General features: G+C 46.5%; 1 protein-coding gene and 1 non-coding gene across 5 annotated transcripts in view; both read left to right on the top strand.

Annotated features, from left to right (window-relative positions):
- Positions 1–26,763, top strand: part of Edaradd (EDAR associated via death domain) — a 53,751-nt gene that overhangs the window by 18,093 nt on the left and 8,895 nt on the right. For 2 of the 4 annotated variants that reach the window (XM_046432061.2, XM_046432063.2), the window contains exons 4-5: positions 2,617–2,675; positions 20,511–20,556. In XM_046432061.2, coding sequence (XP_046288017.1) covers positions 2,617–2,675; positions 20,511–20,556 — 105 coding nt within the window. Of the gene's footprint in view, positions 1–2,616; positions 2,676–11,755; positions 11,975–20,510; positions 20,557–24,860; positions 24,973–26,763 lie in introns of all 4 variants that reach the window. The other 2 variants (XM_058575008.1, XM_046432064.2) reach the window with 2 other exon arrangements.
- Positions 15,640–15,744, top strand: LOC124084795 (U6 spliceosomal RNA). The gene has a single exon (XR_006849249.1). It is a non-coding gene; the product is annotated as a U6 spliceosomal RNA (small nuclear RNA).

Below are 26,763 nucleotides of genomic sequence, written 5' to 3'. Positions count from 1 at the left end.
AACTGTTGGGACCCAGGCTGTGCTGGGGAGGCACATTCCCTTCCCCTTTGCCCTCTCCATGAATGACCTCAGAATCTCTGGGTCCCACATGTGGGACTCTATCTCAGCAGAAGTGGAAAGTGCTTGGTTTGCAGACTTTAGTTGCAGTCAGTCTGGAGTCATCAGGGGAGCTTGTCTGAAATGCAGATCCTGGGCCCTGCTGTCCTGGGATCATGGCTTTTGGGATTTGGGATTGGACCCAGGACTGCCCTTGAGCTCACAGCTGTGGGATGGGGACAGAGCCTTTTGAGAGCCTGCCAGAGAAGAGAGGACTTGCTGGGGCTGCTCAGAGTGCCCAATGACTCCAGGTCTCAGGGTCTCCAGTTCCTCACCTGTGGAGCCGAAAGAACAAGGTGAGCACCCGCCTCCAAGGGTGCTGATGAGAATTCAGTGATGGGAGTGCAGAAGGGTGCCTGGCACATGTGACCCAGGGGTGGTGGAAAAGATGGCCAAAGAATGGTGGGAACTGAGGTCAGAGGATTCTCAAAGGCTCCCTCCAAGCAGAGTGGCCAGGGTGGGACTGTCTTGATGCAGTGTCACGCTGCATCCGACTCAAGATCTTCCTTTATCAGCCTTTGATTGCGATTTCCTGTTTTGAAAGGAAAAGGCTGTTGTTTAGCAACCCGATCCCATGCTTGTAGCACTGCTGGGTTTCTCCTAGAATTTGAATTTCACAGAACCTCAACTGAAAGCCATTGTGAGTGCCCGAAATGTGACTTTGATAACCATATCGTAGACCTTTCCTTTGTCCTCATTCACAATGAAAAATATTAAATGAATAATTGCTCATTTCCAGATAAATATATCATTGTGTAGGTAAATGAACCATTGTTAGAAGTTGAAATCATACTCCAACATTGGTATTTAGTAATATAACAATTTTATGTCTGTTCATATTTTTCTTTAATTTCACAAACGGGGGCAATATCATCATTAGACATTTCTGGTATTTAAAGTTGTTTTTGGAGAAAGAAAATCCATACGGATTAGTAAAGAGACTAATTTATAGACCTGCAAGATAAATATAATCAAATTAAGTACCCACTAGGATTCCAACATTCGAGTGATTTGAGGGGACACTTGATTTAATAGAGGAGTTATGTATGATTAGCTTTAATAATTTCCATATGGTTTAAAAGTCCTCAAAGTTCATTTTCCTAAGCTGGTTGAGCATGTTTCACAGTCTTTATTATCCTACTCTCATATCCCTGCTCTATTCACAAACAGCATGAAGGGGTTCTGGAACACAGGCCAAAGTAGAGCCATTTACCCATAAGTCAACCAGGGAACCTAGTGTAATTTGAACCATCTGCATCTGAGTTATTACTAAGCCTGTCTCATCTCTCTAGGGTAAAATGCAGACCTTCATTTTCATCCCAGGTCTTGGGGGGGTTCCGGTGTTTATTCTGCAGAGCCTCTTTTCTGGTGGCTTGGCTGGGTATGTGCAGGCACAGGACTCAGGACTCAAGTGAGACTGCCTTACTTTACTCCCACAGATCCTACTTGTTCATAGAAACTGCTGGCTTGAGTGCTCTGGAGCAAGTGTGACCCACCTTCCAAAGAACTTTGATACCTCAGCCACTATTGACAGGGGAGAGAACTTGCATGTAGATAGGTGTTCCCAGAAATCAATCAAGATCTGGCCATTTCCTTTTCTGTGGTGGACCAGTTCTAACCTTCCCTGTATTTCTCAAAAAATCATATAGTGAGTTGAAAGGTGGGTGCTCAGAGACCACCTGCCAGATGCAGGCTGGCACTGACAGCGTTCCACACCCAGCTCTTGGTCATAGCAGTTTTCATCTGGGATGAGGGAGCACTTTAGATGAGAAGAGGTGGAAAACCCCCAAGATAAAGACAATGCAGCACCCCAGGCCAGAGTTCAAGACCAACAGCATTGGTGTCTGTCCCAGGCAGCCTTCGGTGTGTTGGCAAAGTTAATCATCAGAGAAGTCAATCAAATCTGACCAAATGTCTTCAAGGGTCTTCAGAGACGGGCCATCCTGTTCATTATGACATTTGGCCTGATGGCCTCTTCTTTGTCCCATGGTCAGGGAGGGATCCCATCCTAGGGTTCTGGTGATGGCCAAACACGTGACATTTGGCCTTGGACAGATGACACAGACAGTGGCTTGCAAGCCACACATACTCACAAATGGGGAGAAGGACTCTGCACCATGCATACCAGGTTGCTCTTGGGAACAGGGGACAGCCAGGGCTTTGTAAAATCCACAGAATGGGGTACTTCTGGTTCCCGTGAGAGGACATGGTGGGTTGGTTTAATAATTCCATGAGCTGGCCAGGAACTGAAACCTGCTGCTCAGACATGGGCAGAAGTGTGCCTCATCCCTGGGCCCTGCTGTAAGGAGTGTGGGACCAACCTTAGGAAGAGTTGGGAAGAGAACATGCAGGCCGCCACTCAAGGCCTCACCGCTTTGTGAGATGTCAGGGCCCCACGTGACGCACGTGACGCACGTGACGACATGGTAGCAGGTGATGTCAGGCCTTCCTTCTGGGTCTTACACCACAGTGGGTGCTGTCTTCAAGCGTTGAGTCTTTGTTTTTTTCCCTCCCCTCCAGTTGAAGAGAGTGACACGGTTACTTTGAACAGCCCACCAAATCCTGATGAGCAAGACCAGGTAAGAAAAATTTCAACTGTTTCTTATCATCCCCAGCTACATGGTAATCCACTCAGAAGGATTGCAAGAATGACCAAATAGTCTTAAACATAAAGAATGAATAATGGGGTGGGGTGGGGGCGATTGTGGCTCAGCTGTAGAGCCCTCGCCTAGCACTTGTGATGTGAGGCGCTGAGTTTGATTTCAGCACCACATAAAAATAAATAAATAAAGATATTGTGTCCAACTACACCCAATTTTTTTTTTTAAAGAATGAATAACGGGATTTCTACATAAGGAAGTAAGATGGAAAAAAGTGTCCAGTTAGGCAGTATATCCAGGAATCTCTATTACTTGTAGTAACCATATAGCTTGCAAAGAACAGAAAATTGATGTTAGTGAGTTAGAAAGGGGAATAGCTTTCCTTCATGTGGTTGGCTGGCTGTTGTTAGGTGTGAAATTTTTTTTTAAGACATCACAAAACTAGATAGCATAATGCAACATTTTTATAATGGTTTGTAAAATTTTACTTTTTTCAGATTTCAGAAGTCAAAAAACTTTTGTTTTTATTTTTATCCTTTGTTAAAAATTACTTCATCTGGGCATTATAATCATACACTACAGTGGGACTGGCTGTGCTGTTTTCACACATGGGCGTGACATCATTTGGCAAATCCCACTCCTGGTACCTCCCTGTCCCTGCCCACTACCCTCCTGAAATCTGCTTGCTCTACCGTACTGATCTCTCTTGTCAGACTTTCACATGATGTCTGTTTCCCTAAAGCAAGTGTTCATTGTGTTCCAATCATGAGAAATGATTTATTATTTTAAAGTTTAGATTGTGCAAAAAATAATAATAACCAAAAAAGTAGCCATAGCAGCAGAACCCAGGGAGGATTGCCTATGATCCTGCTGTTGCCCTTTGGCTACACATCCTTCCAGAGGCTTCCTTCTTGCCCCACCCAACCCACCTCTGTTCGATTGCTGGGGCACACCGGCAAAGTTGTGCAATCCCTGAAATCTGCTAAACTCTGGTTGAAGCATTAAATGTCTCAGAAGCATGTCTTGCCCCAAGACAGGCTGGTTCATACCTGTTCCTTTCATAAACCAAGTTGATTTTTAACAAGTTTTGTTTGGTCTTGCTCTAAAAACATCAGTCTATAATAAATCTTCAGTAATGATATTCTTGGGCAAGCAGATCACCTCTGTGGTAAAGCGAAGTTAGTATTTGGTAGAATAAGTAATTTTAATTGCAAAGCACAGCCAATGGTGCTTTTAATGGGGGGAACAGGGGCTCAGCCGCAGACTGTGAATGTGGGACTCTTCCTCCCAGTCTTCACAGTCAGCACCTTCCTTGAAATGACAACCTAGTGACTTGCTGAATTTGTACTTTTCGATAAACCCAAAGTAAAAATTTTCCCTTCCAAGTAGCCTTCAATATCTTTAACAGTTTTTCTCCTTACCTTTTTTTTTTTTGTGACATGACATAGGTTTCCTTGAAACTGAAAAGAATGATGTGTTTTTAGTTTATTTTTAGGGGTTTTCCAAAATCACTTCAGATTAGGTGTAGATCAGTGTTTTCCCTAACATTAGTGTTACAGTTCTGGCTATATCACTAAGGACTGTCCTCAAAGATGAAAATGTATGTATCAGCTAAAAAAAGGAGGAAAGATCTATTTGAGACTTCTGAAGTTCTATTTTAAAATCAAATGTCTTCTCTTCCTGTAAAAGTGGAAATACAAAGCTAGCTACTTCAGTTGGCTATTTCTTTTATAATCTATAAGATTTGTTCTAACTGCTAGAGACAGAAAGATTCTTTGAAACCAACTTGGCACTTAGAACAAAGAAAACTCACTAGGGAAGAAACATTTAAAGAGGAGAAAGAGAAAAAAAAACAAAAAAGGTAATCTACCCTCCATTTTCTATAGTTGAGACATTAAAACAAGCTGGAAACGATTCTTGATTTGAACACTAATATCCTCTCCCAGTAAGGCTTAATTTCAACCGCCTTTCTCTGACTCCTGATGCACCTGATGTCTAAGACAAAGCTGTGGGAATGACCCTCCTCTTTCAGTCATTCACTCGATGCCCTGAGTACTGGAGCTGCCCTGCCCTGCAATTATTGATTATTGACTATGGAATCCGAGACCATCTGGACTCAGGTTTTCTGTTTTTGATGTGTGTGGTGCTGGGGAGGGGACTCCAGGCCTCCTGTATGCCAGGCAGGCTCTCTACCACCTAGCCATGTCCCAAGCTGTGGACTGAGTGGTCTTGGACATAAGGCAGCAGGAGGGGGTGAAGGGAGGCAGGAGCCCTGGCAGAACTTACAGATTTGCTGGGGAGGACTGCAAAGAAGATGAGATCCCAGGAGGTGGGCTCGCTGTTCAAAGGATCCAGAGGACATTTCCTGTGACCTTCATCACCAGGCAGTGACATTCTTAACTCTTCTACACACACAAGCACATGGCTAATGAGGAAGTGCAGAATTGGATCCAGTTTGTAGTCAGGAACCCGTGCCAAGCGGGGTCTGAAGTAACACTGAAAATGAGGAAAATAGTCAATATTTAAATTGGAGCTGAGAGGCCATGGAAGGACCAACACTTTCCCCCATGTTGTTTTCTTGGCTTTACAAAACTAAGGGTTTTATTTTTAAGTTTTAGAAACCACATTAATGATTGGCCCCTATAGTTATCCTAATGTGAGATGTTATAATAAGAAAAAGTGAGTGTAGCATACATAGGAGCTCTTCCGACTGTCTTCTCAAACTTTCTGTAAATCTAAAACTATTCTAAAATAAAAAGTTTATTTTAAAATGAAGATGATAAATAAAATTCAGTAGGAAAGTGGAAGAACTCACCCACGATTCTACCATTCAGTACAAACTATTTGTCACTTGGATAAATTCCCACCTACATTTTTATGTGCAGCTATAAAGAAAACTGCAAATAATTGCATGTTGTTCTCTTCCCGGGTTTTGTTGTTTGATACTTTGTGGGCACTTCACTCAGCATACCATCCACCCTGTGGCTCCATGTGGCTCACTGTCCTGGTCAGTGGCAGCAACATAGGATCACTTGTGACTTGGAAATGGTGCTGGGGGTGATGAGCCAGGGCCAGAGTCCTCTGGTGGTGGGATGGTGTGAGTGAGGCTGTGAGGGGACTCTGTGACAGTGGGTGTGGCCAGGAGCTGCAGCTGTCCTTGAAGACCTTAGGAGTGGGCTGGAAGGATAGTGAATGGCAGGACCCTGGAGCCTTGAGTGTGAGAGAGGGGTGAGTGGAAGGGGTTGGCCTCTTGACCATATCTGGGACCCCAGGAGACAGGCAAGATGAGACAGGCTGGAAGAAAGTTGCTATTAACAATGTAAACAGAGAATTCAGGGAGGTCAGGTCTGTGTGTGCTGGGGAGGAGGAGATGGTTCCATGGGAGCTTCAGAGGGTCCTGGGAATGTTCTCCTAGCAGAGGTGTGTTCAGGGCTGGGTAGGGAGAAACTCTGAGGCTGGAGACCCCAACCACCATTGTGGTCATTCAAGGAGGGCCTGGATTCAAGCTTGGAAGGGGGAACCAGAAGGCAAATGTGCAGTTCGAAACCCTTCTGTCAGGGAGCAAGGGCTGCTGTGACTGGGCCCTGCCCCTCGTGTGGGCCAGCTGAGGGGACTCAGTTCTGGAGGCCACTGTCTGAAATCAGGGAGGCAGTGTGGGGAGGATCTGCTCCTGGTGTACCAATGGCCCTTTCCCTAGGACACCAGTCATTTCAGGTTAGGGCCCCCTGCCCCATGACCTCATTGTGAGTCTTTTTTTCCACTGTATCTGTAAACAAAGCACCTTCTGAGGTACAAAGGCTCAGGGGACCTCTGCAGGGACTTCAGTCAATCTACAAGATGGGAAAGTAAAACAAAATGAGGACTACACAGCAGCAACACATCCCAAAGGAAGATCAACAGGCCCAGCAGCCGGCAGGACTGAGGGAGAGAGGTACTGCAGGTTGCCTGTGTCCCAGCCTGTGGCCAGGCCCGTGGTGGGGCTGTCAGTGGGAAGGTGGCTTGTCTGGCCAGTGGAAAAGCAAAGGCATAGTCAGAAGCAACAGAAGTTGAAGCTTCTGTGTCCCCCCACACCCTGGGGACCCATCATCTAGCCAGTGGATTGTTCTTTGTTTTTGTTTGTTTGTTTGTTTTTTCCTATTTTTCTTTTTAGAATTCAATGCACTTAATTTTTTTAGAGCGGTTTTAGATTCACAGCAAAATGGAGAGAAAAGGACAGAGATTTCTCATTTGCCACCTGCCCCTACACACACAGCCTTCCCCTCTGTCCACATCCCCTTAATGCCCAGCCACGCTTGTTATGGTCAGTGAACCCGTGGAGACAGTCATTATCTCCAGAAGTCTGTAGTGTCCATTAGGGTCACGTGGTATGTGCCTTCTGTGGCTTTGGCCTTTTGTGTCATGATTGTAGGATAGTTTCACTTGCCTGAAAAATCACTCAGTTCTGCCTTTTTGTTCCTCCCCTATCCCCTGGCAACCTAGGATCTTTTCTCTGGCTCCATAGTCTTGCCTTTTCCAGAATGTCCTGGAGGTGGCGTCACACACACATATGGCCTTTTCAAACTGGCCGCTTTCACTTTGAATGTGCCCCCAGGGTTCCTCGGGCCTCTTCATGGCCTAGAGCACTGCTTTCCAGGGCTGAGTGACATCCATTGTCACTTAGCCACTCACCTGCTCAAGGTCATCCTAATTGTTTCAAATTTGGATTATGAAGAAAGCTGCCGTCCACATGCATGTGCACTGTCTGTGTTAATTCCTCTGTGAATGCTGGCTCATGGGGTAAGAGGGAGCTGACTTTTGTAAGAAGCAGCTGGCTGTCTTCCCAAGAGCCTGTTCTGTTTTTGGTTCCTGCAGGGGATGAAAGAGCCCCTGCTGCTGCCCCTGTCCTCCAGCATCTGGAGTTCTGGGCCCTGGCCATTCCAGCAGCTGCCTGCTGGTGTCTGTTGTCGTTTTGTTCACATTTCCTTGATGACACCGGACTGGAACATCTTTACACACGCGGAGTTTCCACCTGTGTGTCTTCTTCCATGGGTGTCTGCTCAGGCCTTTCTCAATTTTGGTTGGTTTGTGTTCTTCTTGTTGAGTTTGAGGTTTCTTTGAATATTTATCAAGTATATCTTTTACAGATAGTTTTTTCCAGTCTGTGTCTTGCCTTGTCTGTCCTTTTGACAGTGTCCTTTGCCAAGCCAAAAATTTTAATTTTATCAAAGTTGGTTTATCAGCTCTTTGCTTCGTGGGTGGTGCCTTTGCTGTTGAACCTCAGAAGTCACTGCTGAGGTCATCTAGATTTTCTCCTGTGTGTTATACCTTTAGGTCTGTCATCCAGATGGAGCTGGTTTTGTGAAGGGCGAGAGGTCTTGCGCTCCCGCGCTCGCTCTCTCTCTCTCTCTCTCTCTCTCTCTCCATGGATGTCCAGTTGTTTCAGCACCTGGTTTTTTTTTTTTCTTTTTTTTTTTAATACTAGCCTTGCCATGCTCCTTTGTCAAAGACCACTTGACATACTTGTGTGAGCTGACTTCTGGACTCTCCTTTCTGTTCCACTGATGTATCTGTGTGTTCTTCCCCGCACCTCTATCGGGGGCCACTGCAACTTTGTAGGTCTGAAAGTCGATGGCATGAGTCCCCGCACTGCAGTCCTTCACGTGGCTCTCTGGGTCTATCAACTGTCCATATGAACTTTAGAATTATTTTCTCCATACCCAAAACATAACTTGCTGGGATTTTAGTTGGGATTGTGTTGATTCAGAGCATCGGCTGGGAGACCTGGCATCTGGACAGCACTGCCCTGCCATTACTGCCCCACTGTTTACACACCTCCTTGTCATGGAGGCCATGCCCGTCCTGTCCTGCTTGCACAGTGGGTACTCACTGTAGTGTCTGAATGACAGTATTCTCAGGTTGTGCTAGGTCCTGCTCACAGCACTGGGATCAAGGTGGTAAAAAGGATGGCAGATTCCCTGCCATCTGGACCTGACATTCTAGTGCATGAGGAGGCAACTCTCTGTCCACTGGCCCTGTGACCTATATAGCACCCCCAAGCCTCTCAGTTCCTTTGTTTCCCCCATCTATAAAGCAGTGGGGCCACACCAGTAGTACCTACTCAAAGCGTTGTGGTGACAAAGTGAACTAATACTTTTCAAGCTCTTGAAATATCAAGTACATCATCAATGCCTGATGCAACGAATAGATGAGATTAACCAGGAGCAGATTTGCACCGCACAGAGCACTTCCAATGGTAACAGGTGCTGCGGAGAAGAATAGAGCAGAGACGGGCCTGGGGAGTGCTGTTTTTAATTGGGAATCTGAAACAAACAGCTGTGCTCAAGGGACTCTTAGAAAATCTTAAAGAAAGCAGAGGAAGCGGGAGAAGTGGCGAAATCACAGGCTGTGCCAACTCGGGTTCAGGAAGCTTGGCCTCTCCTGCTGCACCATGGTGGTGTGAGCAGAAGGTTTGCAGAGGATGCACAGAGACAGCTTCCTCCCTCCAGAAACCCAGGGTGGAGCTGAGCTGGCGAGGCCTGTGCATGGGGGACAGGCACAGCTCAAGGACTGGCTGCAGGGCTCCTTCAGACACAGGCACCCCAGGACTGGCACACTGTAGGTATTCCGGGACTCCCTCCTACAGGGGGTCCATACCATTTCTGAGCAGTGGAGAAGAGGCAATAGCCAGAGCACACAGCTGGCCAGTTGGCAGCCATTGAGAACAGAGGCCGGCGAGGTAGAGGGAAGGAAGTGGGCCAGGTGCAGAGGCTTTGAGCTTCCAGACAGCAAGAGCAGGCAACCCAGCCTTCCTTCTCCCTGTCCCTGCCCCCAGCTGTCCTTCTCATGGAGGGAGTAATTTTTAAAAGCCTCCTAGGTGATTCCACCCCCAAATAAAATAATTGAACAGGAGGATAAATCTCTGTCCTTGGGTTAAATTTCCCTGTTCCAGGGTCCACTTGGCCATGGAAACATCCCACCAACAGGCAGCCGCAGTCAGCTTCTCTCCCTCTTGCACACACAGTGGCCAAAGGGGTAGGCTGTGGGTACCCACAGGTGATGGTCACCCAGTGGGGAGGGAGACCTGGTCTCCTCTGCTGGCAAGCACCCCTCAAGAGGCCCTTGGGTGGGGCTGAGAGCAGCTCTCTGTAGAATGTAGACACCCCACTATCCTCTGCTTGGGTCCGCAGAACTCTTCAGACACCAGGAAAACATCTTCTGGCATATTCTGCTGCAGCCTATGCCACTGGATTACGACAGATTTCCCTGATAAGGGACTTGGAGATGGCTTCAGGTTTTTATTTTTCTGTTAAAAATACTGCTTAGGTGAACACTGGAGTTTTGGTCCCTGCCGGTCAGCCCCTGGTAAGGCTGTCTGCTTCCTTAGGCCACACTGATGTCGGTATTTACAGAAGAGACCCAGGCCCAGACTGCCGGTTCCTTCCTCCATGAAGCAAGCCAAAGGGCCCTATGTCCATTTCTCATTTAAAAAAAAAAAAAGTCACCAAATAGGAAAACCACAAGGCGTATTTGTTGAAAGCCCAGCAGTAAGCAATTAATTTCTTTGAAATTAAATAAGCCTTTTAAATAAAATTTAAAAAATCTTACAATTATATTCTAAAAAATAAATAAATATTTTAAAAATAAAGTTCTGCATTATGTTACCCAAAATAAGTGGAGGGCTAGGGACTATGGAAGCCCAAGCTTGCTTGTCTGTTGTTGGTATTACAATATGGTGGCCGACACAGAAGTTTTCAGTCCATCATTTGCCAGAAAACTGTCTTAATTGATAAATGATGCTTAAATAGCTGCTCAAGAAATGGGAACTAATTTCATATCTTTTTTTTTTCCACCAAAGTTTTGTATTTCCAAGGACACATATTTTGTATCTTAGGTAGGATTCCCCTGTGGCTTTGACCTCTCCCACTGCCATACCTTCCTTTGGGATTCCAGGATTCCCCCCTTCTTCCTAGCTCCCTGCACACCCTGACATAAAGAGGCACAGCCTTCTCTATTGAACCTTACCCTAAGCTGAGCGCCGGCCAGTGGTATATTGGAGGGTGGCTTAGCGTTGCTAACTATACAGTTTAGGAAATGGGTCTGGGCCCACTTACCCAGTTTGACAAGTTGACATCTTTAGAGTTTGCCTTGGTTTGAATGGGTTCTTGGATTTGTGTTTTGGAACATTTGTCCTCAGTGTGGCAGTATTAAGAGGTAGGGAGATGGGTGCGATGGCACACTTGTAATCCCAGAGGCTTGAGAGGCTGAGGCAAGACAATTGCAAATTCAAAGCCAGACTTGGCAATTTAGAGAGGCCCTAAGCAACTTAGCAAGACCTGTCTCAAAATAAAAAAAAATAAAAATAGGTTGGGTATGTGGCTCAGTGGTTGGGCACCCCTGGGCTCAATCCCTGGTACCAAAAACAATTTTTTTAATAAATAAATTAAAGTTTTTAAGAAATGGTAAGGGGTCTATAAAAGGTGATCAGTTCATGGAGGCAGCACCCACGTGAATAGATTAATATCATTCTCAGAGTGAGTTGATGATCGCAAGAGCAAGTTCTTATGAAGCAAGGCTGCCCCGTGTTTTTCCTCTCCTCCCGCGTACTCAGTCCCTTTCTGCCATGGTGTGGTGCACACAGCATGAGGCCCTCAACCAGCTGTGGCCCCTCCACCTTGAACTTCCCAGACTCCAGAACTGTAAGCCAAACTTTTTTTCTTTATGAATTTCCCAGTCCTTTATGAAATTCAATTATAGCAACAGGAAACAGACTAAGGCAGCTAACAAGGACCCAAGAAGTCATTCTCTTGACTCCCTTACTTACAGAGGAGGGAACCTGAGGCAGTTGATGATGGGCAGAGTTGGAGTCTGTGACTTTGTCCAGCACCACCCCCCCACTCCCAGAGTTGTTAACAGTCAGTGTTACCAAGGTCACCTTGCCTAAATCTAAGGAGATAGTAGGCTTTTCCACTTTTTCACCAGATATTAATTCTGGTGATTAATATCAGACTGCAGAATAGCATGTGTGAATGGTTCTAGAGCAGAATCAGTAAATGGAGAGGTCATCCTGCCTTTCTTTACAGTAGGCAGAATTCCGTCCAACAGCCTCATTGCCTCGGCAGAGCAGTGGCCCATCAGATTCTGCAAACTGGAAGCAATTATGTGCGTGATAATAACAGGGCATGGGCCCAGCCAGCCCTGTGTAGCTGGTGTCTGATGTGAGTCACCTGGCAGGCCTCTACATGCTCCTTTTGGTATTCAGCAATCCTGGCAAGCTCTAACAGAATCTGTTTAATTGATTGGTAAGTCCTTTAGCTTTTTTCTCTAAGGGAAAAATCAGATAGCTCTGGTTTGTTTGGTAATACTTACTTTACCTCTGATATGGAATGTATACAATGAAGAGCCGGTGCTAGTAGGTAACTATAAACTTGCCCTGGGATATGTACTTGGTATCTTTAACTCTGATGAGAGGGACTCACTTAACCATTCAGCTAGTCTGACAGTCCTAACAGATAGCCCTTTCTTAAGCCAGGCCATGAAAGGGCCCTTGACACGGTGCTGTCTGGGTACCTAGGAGGAGAGCAGGACTCTCAAGGGGTTGATTTCACAGGATGGAGATTACTGCTCTGTGCTTTGAACTTGGCCTTGAACCCTGTTCCCTCTGTTCTTTTTGGATCAGCCTTCCACATTAGCCTACAGAGCTAATCCTGCCTCTAAGAAGGGGATCTAGGGTGCTACATTAGGATAGACACGCTAACCACTAGATATGAGTAACACCAGTGAAGATGGCTCGGATCTTTAAAAGCCATGGAACTTCCACCTTTTGGGAATCTTGGATGGTTTTGCCCAAAGCAGGTGAACCTGATTGTGCCTCTGCTTGTTGGTGCTGCACTTCCTCAGAGTGTGCTGTCTTATCTTTCTAGACTAAGTTTATTTGTCCCAGGCCGTGAGCTTGCTGTGACCCTTCTCCTCTTCACGCACACACCATCCACAGCCATGATCTCTTAGATCATGCTGTCACTGGGAACAAGCCCTCTATCCCAGACTCCAAGCTCCCATCTCTGACCCCAGCCTTGCCTCCTGTGTCTTCCAGTCCCCTCCCTCCCTCTGCAGGTATGTTTAGCCTTCACACATCCCGTGTTCAAGTGTCCGCTCTCCTGGCCTCACTCACAGCCTGTGGAGAGGCTCCTGCTTTCCCGGCCTCTCATCCCTGTTCCCGGCCCTCCTCTGACTTCAGTGGACCCGGCTTGATGCCCCGGTCAGCACTTGCTGGTTTCTTGCAAACTTGCCTTGCCCGGTCCTAGGCTTGGGTGGACCAGGACCCACCTGCTTCCTCTGTTGACTGGAGAAAATAATGGATGTAAGTTGCTATTCCCATCTGTCCTATGATGAGTCCCTACCACCATCCAGGGCCTAGAGGATATTTTTGTATAATGAAATTTCCCAGAATCGAAATTCTAGAAGAAAAATCACAGTATTCTTATTTGATCTGGCCTATTAATGCTAAAGGCTTTGACTTATTTCTGCTCGTGAACGCATCAAGATAAAATGTCAGAGGTAAGACATGGAGAAGCCCAGGGTGATGCTGCCTTCTCGGCACCTAGTTGCTTCCCAAGGACACACAGGGGCTTTCAGAGTTCCCAGTGAAGTCAGCGGCTCTCCAGCTGACCAGCTCCACTGCCTAGACGCGGGGGTTCTCCTCATTCTCCTTAAGGGCTGTGTTGACTAACGCCTTTGGAGTTCATGGTAGGTTAGAGTGTCCCTCAGACTTCAGTTGGCAGGTTTCAGGTGTGGCCACCCTCACACTTGTCGGGAGCTGAACTGGCACACTTTTTAGAAAATTATTTGGCAGCACCCACAGCTAATGGATCTAGCAGTCTCCCTTTGGGGATACCATTACAGAAATCAAAGGGAGGTCAAGACCGTTGCAACCCTCACAACAAGAGTGCATCTCTTCCGGGCCCACTGGCAGGAACTGGTTGAGTGGACACTGCAACGTTATTAAACATTATTGAGAGAGACAGCTAGCTTTGAAAACTGTGTGTGATATATTGTTAAACAGATGAAGCCATTTGTAGACCAATATGGTTTAGGACTTAAAAATGTTTCTGCGGATGTTGACTATGGCCATATGTCACTAAGGTGACTCAGGGATCAGAAAGGATGTGTGTAGACTGTCACCAGTAACCTGTCAGGGCTAGGTGGAATTGCAGGATGGGATGAGAGATTGACAGAAAAGAGTTATTGCATCTCTTTTTGCTTTGTTTAAAAAAAAAAAAAAAAAAGCTAGGCGCTGTAGTGCATCCTATAATTCCAGTAGCTAGGGAGGATGAGACTGGAGATTCGTGAGTTCAAAGCCAGCCTCAGCATTCAGTGAGGCATTAAGCAACTCAGTAAGACCCTGTCTCTAAATAAAATACAAAAAAGGGCTGGGGATGTGGCTCAGTAGTCGAGTGTGCCTGAGTGCAATCCCCAGTACCAAAAAAAAAAAAAAGCATGATTTTGAGTAGTTTTGCAAATTAAAAATAAAGTCTTAGAATAAACCACTTAATAAATATTAAGGCTCAGAGCGCTTTTCATACAGTGACACATGGCACTAGGAGGCTCTCTTCAGCCAGAACGTGATAAGCACCACAGGAAAAGCGCAGAGCAGGGAGAGTGTTGACACCGCCTTCCGTCACCCCTGCGCCTGGCATCACTTGCCTCCTGTCGCCAGGGATTGGGAAAGGAACAGACACCTGCAAAAGCTCTGCCTCTGCAGTACCGCACCCCGTGGTCTACCTCCATGTTTGTGTACAGACCAGAATCTCCTGCACAATCCTTTGTGACATTTCTGAACAGTGATTGAGTGTGCTTCACACACAAAGGGAAAGCCTGTTGATATTTCATCTTTGAACCATAGCAGACGTGTGAACTTACACCCGAGCGTGCCCTGCTGGGTGGCAGAATCGCTGTGGTCCTTGACCCCCACTTCAACTCCTGCTGGAGGAAAGAGTTAAACGTGCCCAGTGACCTGTCAGGGCTCTCAGATGTGTGTTCTTCCCATTTAGTTCTTCATCCTCAGTGGAACACCCCAACCCCAAGGTCTCCCCCGACTCCCTGCCCACCTTTGTGCCATCTTTATTCTGTGTGTGCTCTTCAACACTTGGTTCCTGTGATATCAGTAATCATACCTGTCTTTGTTCCATTCCTCAATTTCAATCTTGAGGCAGCAGGCCTCAGTCTCTACATGCCAGGGCTGAGAATGTTTCTTACACAGAGTAGGTGCTCAGTAAATGTATCTCAAATTAACTACATTTCTGAAAGCCAGTTTCCTGAATATACTTTCAGATAATTGAATACATGTCCATTTTTCTATAGATATATTTCAACAAAAAGTAAAAATGGATATTGTTGTTGCAATTATAGCAATTGATTTGCAGAAAAATAACTGATATAAATTGGTTTTCTTAGGAGGTGGTTCACAGTGTAGTAGGAGTATTTTGAGGTGGAGGTTGGTAACTGTTCGGCAGAGTCACGCAGGTAATGGGTCTGCCTTGGGAGTTCTCATCACTAAAAGCTACTTGGCTTTCAATGGCCAGGTGACACGAGAAGGTTTTGCATAGTCTAAACCCTTGTTAGAAAAGCTCTGTTTTAGAATCTTTTCAGGTTCTTTTTTTTAATATATATTTTTTTAGTTTTAGATGGACACATACTTTTATTTATTTTTATGTGGTGCTGAGGATCAAACCCAGTGCCTCCCACATGCGAGGCAAGCGCTCTGCCACTGAGCCACACCGCAGCCCCTTTTCAGGTTCTTGAACCGTAGTGGAGATTGCCATTGCCCAGTGGGCAGTGACAGCTTGATTTTGGTGTCCATGGTGGCTCCAGCCAGGGTTGGCTCTGTCAGTTTAAGCAACCTAAGGTGTGCTTTCACATTCAGTTCCTTTCCCCTCAGATTGCAGAATGATAAAAACGGGCTCTTTTAGTGCTCCTTCAGCAGCTCGTATACTGGAATTGGACCGATACAGAGACGATTGGTGTGGCCCCTGCACAGGATGACACACGGGGTCATGAAGCATTCCTTATTCAAAGAGGTTAAGGAAAAAAATAGAGAACAAAAAATGAACTCTTTATTAATTAGCCTAAGCATATATATTTAAAGACCAAACTGGACTATCCTGAAAGATACGTTTTGTAGAAAACTAGCTTCTGAGTACCCATGGGTACTCAGCAAAGACCAAGATTTCAATGTGTTTTGTTTGAAAGATCTTTTTAGCATTTTAGTTTGGTCATGCTGGGGGTCAAACCCAGGGCCTTCCTTGCCCCTCAACACATGCAAGGGAATCGCTCTGCCACTGAGCAATGCCCCCAGACCCTAATCGGCTTTTATAGTTGGTTCATGAACTGGGCAGTCTGCAAAACAGAGGTGATGTAATGGGCATGGCAGAGAATTCAGTTTTTTAAAGGCAGCTTGAGCAGGAAGAAGGGAATAGCACAGTACAAAAGGTGGATGGGTTGACATGACGTTGTCTCAGATCACTTTCCTTGTTGGGGTTGGAGCAGAACGGATTCCCTTATCTGCCAGCTCAGGTGGACTTTGGATCAGTTCTTGCAAATCTTGTGTCTTTTTATTTTTTTTTAACTGGCCTGTTTGGAGATCTCTCTTCTGGTTCTAGAGGAAGTCGGATCTTGGGAGCTTAGGTTTTACTTTGGTGATGTGGGTTCCTAGCATGAGTGGCTCCATTTTGGGTTGGTTGGTTAGGGTCTACTGTAAGAGTGCAGTTCAAATCAATGGCCTCCTGTGAATCTTATTTAACAGAACTTCCCTATTAATGTCAGTACCCAATCATGTCATTCCATCCCCAGGTGGGCTACATGTTGAGCTCTGAGTTGAGAGTCTTTCCCAGGCCATGCTCTGGGCCCCAGACTTTCTCTGCTTAGAGTCTGGTGTGAAATCTTCATGTAAATCTTTACAGGCAGCTGTTCTACAGCACACAGAGTTCTCAGCTCCCTGATTACAAACGGGACCTATCAGCTTATAAACCAAACAGAGGACAAAATTCCTGAAACCTTGCCAATTTTCTCTCTGTTGAAAGAATTCTTGGCAGTAGTTAACACATTTTGCCCAGTACTAAAATAATTCTGTTATATCCACAATGAGAAGGTTTTGTAAAATGGGGTTTTTCTTAGCCTATTTGAATATATAAAATATTGGTGTTCAACCCTGTTTTACTTTAAAACTTATTACAATTTTTAAAAAATAACCCTTACCTGGGTCCCACAATACACCAATTAAATGATAATCTCTTCTCGGAGTTGAGAAAAGTTAACATGTTTCAGGGTGGTAGACGATCTTTCCAAATGCATATGAGTATTAATCTGTTTCCAATTGCTATAATAAATACCTGAGACTGGGTACTTTATAAAGAAAAGAGGTATATGTTGCCAACAGTTTTGGAGGCTGAAAGTCCAAGGTTGGATGGTTCCCTTGTTCCAAGAAACTAGAAGGGCCTCATAGTATCCTGGCAGAGTACATGAGAGAGGGAAGATCACATGGCAAGACAGGAAGCCAGAGAGCTTGGGGGGCTCTTTCATAACAACCCTCTCAAGAGACTATAACCAGGGTCTCAGAGAACTAACTTAATCCCTCTGAGCAGGGTCCTTGTACCCTAACGACTTCCACTGGTCCCACCACTTCTCAACATTGCCACACTGGGGACCCAAGCTTCTAGTACATGAATCCTTGGGGACAAACCATATTTGATCCATGCCAATGCTTATTTGGTTTAAATTAATTTATGCACATTTAAAATCACAGATTACTGTAATTTGCAAGTGTAGCTCTCCCCTCTTCTTTCCCATGGGTAAATGCCACTCACAGAGTCCCTCTGACATCCTGGACAGTGTTTGAGCATCTCACCAGGCCATGTGGCCCTGCAGAGGACCCCGCCCTCCCTTTAGATAACTTAGTTGCTTAGGATCTTGCTCAGTTACTGAGGCTGGCCTTGAACTTGAGATCCTCCTGCCTTAGCCTTCAGATCCATTCAGAGCAAGCCTGGGAGAGCTGAGGATTGGCCAGTGGCCCTCACTGGCAGAAAGAACTAGCCAGCAGGTGTGTGGACAGGAATACAGTAGGACCGTAGGGGACTTGTGGAGATGAGGCCCTAGGGCAGGGTGGCAGGATGGGAGGGGCAGGGAGAGCACTGTGTTGATCTGCAGCCCGTGCCCTGACCTGGACAGTGCTGACAGCATCTGCTGATGACCTCGGCCCTCCCTCCCTCCACAGATACGTGGTGTTAACTGGCTCAGACCTGTGCTAGCCCCAAAGCACAGTTCGACGAGGTACTTGGGGGACACCCAGGCACAAACCCAGACTGGGGGTGGGAGAAGGCACCTAAGGAAGTGCCATCTAAGCTGAGGCCTGGGCAGCCTGAAGGGCTGGGTGGCTGTGGGCAGCTCTCCCTGATCCTTGGGGAAGGCTGCCTTCCCTCTGCCCTCTGCAGGTACTGCTCTCTTGGGCACTGGGCACCACTCCCCACCTCCAAGTCTTGTCTGCTCCTGACCTTCAGAGCCTGGGGCCTTCCTGCACCGGTTTTGGCAAGATCCAGCTGTCACCTCCTGCTTCTTGTCCCTTGTCTGACCTTTCTCCTCATTTCTGCCTCTGCCACCCAAACGTAGGCTCTTCAGTGCCCTTGGCTCGTGCCCACCCAGCCTACTCTCCACTGCCAGTCTTTTCTCCCATGACCACCTCAACGCCTTATTTCCATCTTCTGTCTGGCCTTCTCCAAGAAACCCCACCAGCATTTCAGACGAGAGGGAGCCTAACTTCCTGTGTTGTCCACGACCTCTCCAAATCCTGTTCCTCTTTCCACCTCCTTGGCCCTGCCCCAGCAGGCCCCTTCTCAGACACCTCTGCGCCCCAGAGACAGCCTCCGATACTTCAGCTGGCAGAAACCTCTTCTCTCCGGTGGTGCCCGTGCCTCCCTTGAGGGCAGGGCCCAGGTCCTTACCTTGGAGTATGGTTCCAACATGGGACTTGAACATCTCGATCGATGCTCGGTGACTGACGTGGGTTCACGTGAGCACTGACAGCAGTGCTCGTGATTAACCCGGGGTAGAGAATGAGGCATCACTATGGATTTGGCAAGATGCAGCTATTACTCTTGACAACTAACCTATGAAGTGGCACAACCTAATAATCAGAGCCGAGAACAGGGTCTAGATGTCGATTTAAATCCTGTCCTCATCCCCCTTCACGGCCCTCCTGGGCCATGTTCCTTGTCTACATCACAGGGATGGCTGTGGCCAAACACTGACTTCAGAAAAGTTCTCTCTGGATTACGAAAAATCAAGGCAAACATGCATTGTAATGTAGCTTTCACTTCTAGAAAACATTGCGTTTTAGCAGGGACCTCATACCATTTAATCTGTCAAGTTCTAACATCTGTTTCTGCACGTGACCTGAAGTTCCCATTCCCACAGCCCAGGTTCCAGGGCAGGAGGCAGAGCTGCCAGTGCTGAGGAGAGCGTGAGCAGACCTGCCCGGCCTGCTGGAGCACACACAGGAGAGCCAGGTCCTCGGGAACAAGCCCTGGCATTGGGCCTCCTGAGGTTGTGAATGTACACAATTGTGCAAAGAGACACTTCTGTTCCTGCAAAGGACTCCTGTGCTGCTTCCTCTCTCTCTATTTCTCTCTCACACACATACCTCCCTGAGTGAGGGAAATGTGAGAACAAAGTACAATCTCAAGTGAATTTTTTTAAAGAATTTTTATGAATTGTGATAAGCATTGCTTTTGTTGTTGTTTCCACTGTGACAGTGAGTGCCAGGAAGAGGACTCACACCAGAGTGAGAACTGTGTAGACTCCCTGGGGGAAATTCTCAGCTAGTAAGGCATGGAAATGCTTGGGGGGTGGGGGGCAGGCGGGCGGGGGAGGTTAGATAAATGTGACCACACTGCTGAGCCAGAGGAAGGGGGAGGGGGCTTGGTGGGAGGCAGAGATGAAGAAAAAGAGTTCATGACACCGTGGAGTTAGCACTTCCTTAAGAGCAAAGTTCTCAGAGACCTGAGGATTAGAGGCCCCATCAGGCTGTGCCAATCCAGCAGCCCTGACCACAGGATGGGTGGAGGCTACCCAGTGCTGCCTCTCTGTAGCATGGATGGGGCCACACTGGCTGCCAGGGAGGCTTCAGGTGCATGAAGGTGCAGTCACAGAAAAGGAGGTGTGCTGGGATGGGCCTCGCCATGGAAGACACACGCCGCTCCAGGAAGATCCCAGCAGGTCCCTCCTGCCAGGTGCACATGGCATGGCCTTGGTTGTAAGCAGGAACCCCAGTTGGACGGGCGGAAGTGCCGTCACCCTCCAAGGACCTAGACACTGCTTTTTCCCAGTTCATTTCAGCTGCTTTGCAATAGATACCTTAAAAATCAATATAATAGATAAAAGAATTGTAATCTAGGCAAAACCCAGCCCATCACAAAGCAGAAAGGGAAATAACCCATAATATGAAGTAAAAATTAAAAGGTAGCACATCATTACATGCATCATCATTTGTTTAAACAGGACCTTAATGCATCTGATGAACACTTACACAGCTTTCCTCCGGCAGCTCTGTTCTGGGCACTGGGACTGAGCCAGGGAGCAAATAAACAAAAGCTGCTCCCTTGAGAAGGTTAGATTTCAGAGGGAGTCGCACAGCTCAGCTCTCCGCACCCCTACATCCCATTGAAGTGCTCTTCTAAACATCCATCCTGCTCATAAGTCTTGGTAGAAATTCAACTGAAGAGGAAACTTGACGATAGCACCGTTCACATGTGCTCGTGATTTTAATGACAGTCACTTTTTGGTTTTTAGGGAGAAGAAAATGGCCTTCCGGACAGCACTGGAGAACCCCTTTCAGGTACATGATCCATTGTAAAGCCACCGGGGCTGCAGCAACAGCTAGCGTGGCTCAGTTGAGAATGTGTTGGTCATGAACTGTTGTGTGTGTGGCTTGATAACTTTGACCATCACGGCATTTTGAGAGCAGTAACGGGCACATGAGTAACCAAGGGCAGGGCTTGTTGGCCTTGCTCTGTCCTCACTGTCCTCTGGACAACTGCACACAGGTACAGTACAGGACACCCTGGTTCCTCTGGGCCAAGCAGCTCTGTTGAGCCCAGTACCAGTGTACCCATCTGGATTCCCCGTCTCCTCCAAGGAAATTTCCTGGCCTCTGAGTGCTGAGAGGCTCGTTTCTTGAAGGCCACACCATGGACACGCTGTGAATGTTGCTGGTGAATTCTTGGTTCAACACCTTGTTGGTGGCAGAATGGCCCATCTTCTCGGCCTCCCTTCTTTGCAGGAAGCCTTCTGCAGGGCCTGGGTTGGAAAGGAAAAGGGCAAGGGTTTGGGGAGAGGGAAAGCCTGTCGTAGACTTTTAAAATCTGCACTGCAGAGCAGAGCACTCTCCATGCCGTGGCATGCAGGGAAAGGCATCCTAACAAAACCTCTCAAGTCTTCTAGGAGTGTTTTCTCCAAGCTAACCCTCCTTTGCTTCGGAAGGGGACAGCAGGTTCTGAATTGGCTAAAGACAAATAAACGTTCCCACAGACCCGCCCTCCCCCACCCATGAGATGGCAGCATGGGAGGGACCCATTGGGCTGCAGCCGCCTCCATTCCCTCTCCTCCTCTAGTAGCAGCAGCCAAATGAGCTTACAGCATTAGGTCACAAGTTGTCCCCGTTCCTTCTCCTTTTCTGCTTTTGTGTCTCTAGCCTAAGGCACTTTAAAGGTTGTCCCCCTTTTTCTTCCTGTGGTAGGGATTGGACCCTGGGCCTCAGGCACACTAGGCAAGTGCACTGCCACTGAGCCCATCTATCCCCAGGACATATTATTCTTTTCTAATTAAAATATATATATTTAAACTTTTAAAGGACTAACGTCCTCCACACTGACATGTTAGCTAAAATAAAAATGAATAAGCAAATTTGTTTAGGAATAGCTATCAAGTTCTTTTATGAGTCAGGGTCATTCTTAATTAATAGATAAACTTTAATCAAGCTGTGGTCATCTCAGAATGAAACAGGAGCCTTTCAGGGAGGCTGAACTTCTCACCACAACAGCGAGTAACACAATGGTGTGTGATGGGCTTGCCTGTGGTGCTCTTGGGAGCAGGAACTGTGTGATTCAAGTGGGGGTCTCAGCCCCTCCCATAGTGTCTGGCCCGCTTGTTTTCTTGTTAATCTTGTTTTCCAAAAACAGATAAGTGAGAAATATGGATTTAGTAGCTTTGCTCTTCATGCAAGCTGGCAAAAGCAGATCTGCAAATTTTGTGTTTGAATGAGGGTTGTACCTTAAGAGAGATTTATTTTATTCTATGGTACTTATAAGCACTAATTGGGCACCTTCCATGTACCAGGCACTAATGTGAATGACAGCCCTGCACATAAGGCCCTGTTATTTTCTTATTATACAAAAGTGGTTGGGAGCATTACAGGATCACCCAGGAGTAAATGGGATTCAAGGTCTGGGCAGCAGGCTGCCTCTGGGGCCTGCAAAATGCATCCCTGTATAGTTCAGCCATTGAGTGCTGAGCGTTCTGCGAGAGGGTGAGGTTGAGACTTCTGCTCTCTCAGAGTCTTCAGCTGGAACAGAGCCTACCCCAACTCCCCAGAAGTCTACCCCAAACCCCCAGAAGTCAGTATCTGAGCCATTTTTCACAAAAGCTTGCTACTTTCCATGGACAAGGTCCCTGGTCGTAACCCAGGTCTGGCTTTTATTTAATTCTTGCCCTTTGAAGTCCTTAGGGGTTAAAATAAGGGACATGGGCAGGGTGGAGAGCACTGGGGTGGAACGAGGGACTAGACAGGAGTGACGAATGATAGCAACAGATGGTCATCAAGAAAAGAGAGAAGATGCAGCGTAGAACCAGCTACCACTGGAAAAGCAAGTGAAGACAGAAGCCAGCACCCAGCAGGCCCCCAAGTAAGGCATTGCTATAGATGCCCTGGCTAGAGCAGCAGCACTGACCATTCAGCTGACCCTGCTAATGGAGGCCCGAGAGTTTTACAGTGCTGTCACTCAAATATGCTAAAGGAAAACGTGGGCATGAAAGCAATAAGCCTCCATTATATAATATGCAAAATGTTCCCCAAATTGGAAGACTTCATTTCCCCCAGTGTGCCCAGTAAACTGAAGCATCACTCCTGGGTTTAAAATATGAAGCAACAATTGACAAAAACCCTGGTTGTTCATGCCCTTTGAGGAGCAGTGATAGGACACATGCCCTGATGCTTTGGTACCCATCGCCAGTTTTTCAAGGATGACTTTCTGGTGACCTCAATTAATTTGACACTTGCTACCCTAAATAACCTCCCCATAGAACTGAATGCAGAGTAGGATGGTGATTTTTTTTCAGATTAGGTCTGTGAAGTGACACTTGTGTATTTGCTGTGTCTCATCTCTTCAGAATTACATGATTCAAAATTCATGTAAAAATCTACACAAATTTTAACTCAGGTCCTTTACTATAGAAGAGCTTATTTTTTTCACACAGCTTGAAGACAGAATTGAGGTCCAGTGTGATTTATTTGCCAGTATCCACCCAATTTGTCCATGAGACCCTCCCATGCTGCCGCCAACTTGATGTCTCCTTAAGGAGAGAAGAATGAAATCATGTTGATTTCTCCTTTGGTGCAGAGATCAAACACCCACCAAATGCCCTTGAGTCCATTTCTTGGTAGATAAAAATAATTACTCATCACTTCCAGCTCATACCATAAAACTAACCTAACAAATACTGTGGTGTGTGCACGCCCCAATCCAATGATCATCAAAACCAGAACTGGCATTTTAACAGTAACCATATGTGAAACCACATGCAGAAAAAGGCATGATTTTGCACCCTTAGTAAGCATCACAACAGAAGAGGGAGACTCCTTGGACACCTCTTGGTATTTCACAGACTCCAACGCTGATAATTTATAGACAGCTAGGATAGGGTTATTTTATTTCAGAACCACAATATTTTGCTATCTATAAAGTGGCAAATATAAAATTTTTACTGTTTGTTGAACCAACTCCTGGGGAGCATCATTATGATGCAGCCAGGAGCTAACAGGGTCCTGGAGAATGGGAGGGAAACGCCTACGCAGTAAGAGCTCCCGAGACGCCAGAGTGTGCGAGATAAAAGGGCGCCTCCTCTGCAGGGAGACCATTAAGTCCACGTGTGATCCACTGCCAATATCCTGACTGAAGCTACTTCTAGGCTCAACGAATCATGACCTTTGTGAATTTTGAACCTTGTTCCAATCCACAGTTAAATGTTAATTTACTGGCATTTATAGCCTGCCAGCCCCAAAGGTAAGAGTTCCACTATTGGACACTAACTGTTTCTTACTGTTCTAAATGACCTTGACCTCCCTGTGGATGAGCATACTTGGCTCTCAAACTCTTCTTCAAAGTATGATGTAAAAATATAGATATGAGAAAGGGTGAAGAGTCAGGGGAGGGGAGGGGAACGGAGGGAATGCTCCCAGGGAAGGCCGTCCCTGTTACCTGTCACTGAGTGTGGAACCTGAGGTCCTCCCTCCTCTCTCTCCCTGCCCTCCTTCCCAAGGGACACTATGTTGTTCAGGTTTCCTCCCTCCCCCAGGGGCCACTCTCAGGACATCGTGCATAGTAGGCAATGCTCCATCCCTGAGCTCCATCCCCAACCTGTTCAGGCTGGTCTTGAACCCCTGGATCGAGTGGTCCTCCTTTCTCAGCCTCCCAAGTAGCTGGGACCACTGGTGCACACCCCATACCATGCATATCTCCAAGGACTCTTAATCTGCACCAGACATGGGGTCTCTCAAAGAGAAGTGGCTGTAATCCCAGTGTCTAATTTGGGCAGGCTCTCCTGACCAAACACACACTTTGGAGGATCTTTGAGACAAGGGTTTTCAACCCTGGCGGCACTTTAGAAGCTCCCATGCCTGCACCCCAGACTAATTAACTGAGGATCTTGGCAGGTGGGGCCAGACATCAGGATTTTGTAAATTTCCCCCAGGGGGTTGAGGGAGTTGGTGGGTTTCATCCCCCAACCAGAGTTGATAACTAACTGCTTTTCAAAGGCTATGGGTTATTATCCCTCACCCACAGCTCTCTGGCTCTCTGTTGTTCCTTGCTTGCCATGTGCTGGGCCAGGGCTTTAATGGATTATCTCCTTTAATCCCACAACCAGTGCATGAGAAGGTGTTGTTCTCCCTGGTCAGAGAGTGAGACGCGGGTTCAGCATGCTCAGGACCGTCCAAGTTGCGCGCCTGTGCGTGCCTGTGCCCAGGAGGCTCGTGCAGGTAATCTGCAGGTACACAGTGATTCCCTTCTCCTCCGTGTGTATGCTAAGTTAACACTAAAATAAATAGGTATCTGTCGGTTTGAAAATTTCTAAATAGTGCTTCATGACCGCGCAAAGTTTCTGATTGGAGTTTTTCTTTATGTTACACTTTTAATTCATTTAATTATGTCACATTTTTTATTCAGTAGCTATTTATTGAGCACCTACTGTGTGCCCGGCAAGCAACAGGGACATCAGAAATCAAAGTCCTCTTCCTCTTGGAGCTTATGTCCTAACTGAGACAGATAGTAAACATGGAACCAGTGGTAATGTCAGATGGTGGTAGGGGCCTCATCGAAGGTGAACAAGGATAACAGGGTTGTGCCTAGCAGTGGGTACTGCTACTGTGCTAAGAAGGGGCACAAGACCCAAACAGTGCCATGGAGCTGCCATGTGAGATGAGAAGGAGAAGGACCATGCAAAAGGAACTTGCAGTGCAAAGGCTTCCTGCTCTGGGACAGGAGTGGGCAAAGTGCAGTAGAAAAGGGAGCTGAGAGACAGTGTGAGGACTCCTTCTGCTGTCTACTTAAGAAATGAAAGCTTAGGGGCTGGGCTTGTGGCTCAGTGGAAGAGTGCTTACCTAGCACATGTGAGGCACTGGTTTGATCCTCAGCACCACATAAAACTAAATAAATAAAGGTATTGTATCCAAGTACAAGTAAAAAAAAAATTTTTTTTTAATGAAAACTTAGCATCATTAAATGACAAAAATGTTTTCTCATCATTGCTCTCACCATTGATCTTATGAGCTACAGGAATCACTTCATCTCCATTTCACAGAGGACCAATCTGAAATCCATAGATGCCGCGTGCCCCGAGAAGCCAAGCCTCTGGGCAGTTAGATTGCAGGAATTTGAGGTGCGCCACCCTTCAGAGACCCAGGCTCCAGAATTGTTCAGGACGAGTTCTTTACACAGAGCTGGTGCACAGCAGACCCTGGTAAAGGGTGGTGACTGCAGGCCCTTCCTGCCCTGACAGTCTTTCTTAGCACGAGCCAACCAGTTGAGAGACATCGGGTCTCTGGGGTTTGGCTTTTCACATAAGCAGTTGTCACTAGTTATCAGTGTATCTCACCTTTGCTTTATGTCAGTGAAAACAGTTGTCAGGTGTCCACACATGGCAAATGAGGACCCTAATGTTTAGAGAACCTATTTATTTATTTTTTAATGTGGTGCTGAGGATCAAACCCAGTGCCTCACACATGCGAGGCAAGTGCTCTACCACTGACCCAGCCCCAGCCCCTAGAGAATCTAAATGAGCTTTTTATAGAAAATTTAAAAATTTCAACAACACTCTCTTCTCCATATCTAGAAGTGACTCACCTTTTTGTATTTTAAGATGCGTTCTATATTGTTTCCCCCAGTCCTTATTAACTGTCAGTAGATACCAGCTATATGCCTCTTCCTTTCCCTCATTCGTTTCTAAAATTCATACAGCACAGTCTACCTTATCCCCCATGGAGAAACACAGTTCTCATTCATTCATATATTCATTTAGTAAATGAATTTTGAATTTCGAGAAAGGGCCCATTTCTCATTATTCAGTGACCATCATTTACCAGTGGCTAAGATCCACTCAGTGCTTGTCATTGGAGAGGCATCAAGTGATCATTTAATCTTCCCCATTTCTGATGAAGATTTCTTTGATCCTGAATCTTTCTCTTCCTTCCCCAAGACCTCACCCCATTTGCCCTCTTACATATATTAGTACATGCTATTAAAGTATAGCAGGACAAAGTGTAATTGAAAAA

Source organism: Marmota monax, unplaced genomic scaffold (genome assembly GCF_021218885.2).
Source record: "Marmota monax isolate L192 unplaced genomic scaffold, Marmota_monax_Labrador192_F-V1.1 WCK01_AAM20220418_F8-fsc00071, whole genome shotgun sequence".
Lineage (NCBI taxonomy): Eukaryota > Metazoa > Chordata > Mammalia > Rodentia > Sciuridae > Marmota > Marmota monax.
The sequence above is the reverse complement of the archived record's forward strand: the minus strand, read 5'-3'. Positions and strand labels throughout refer to the sequence as shown.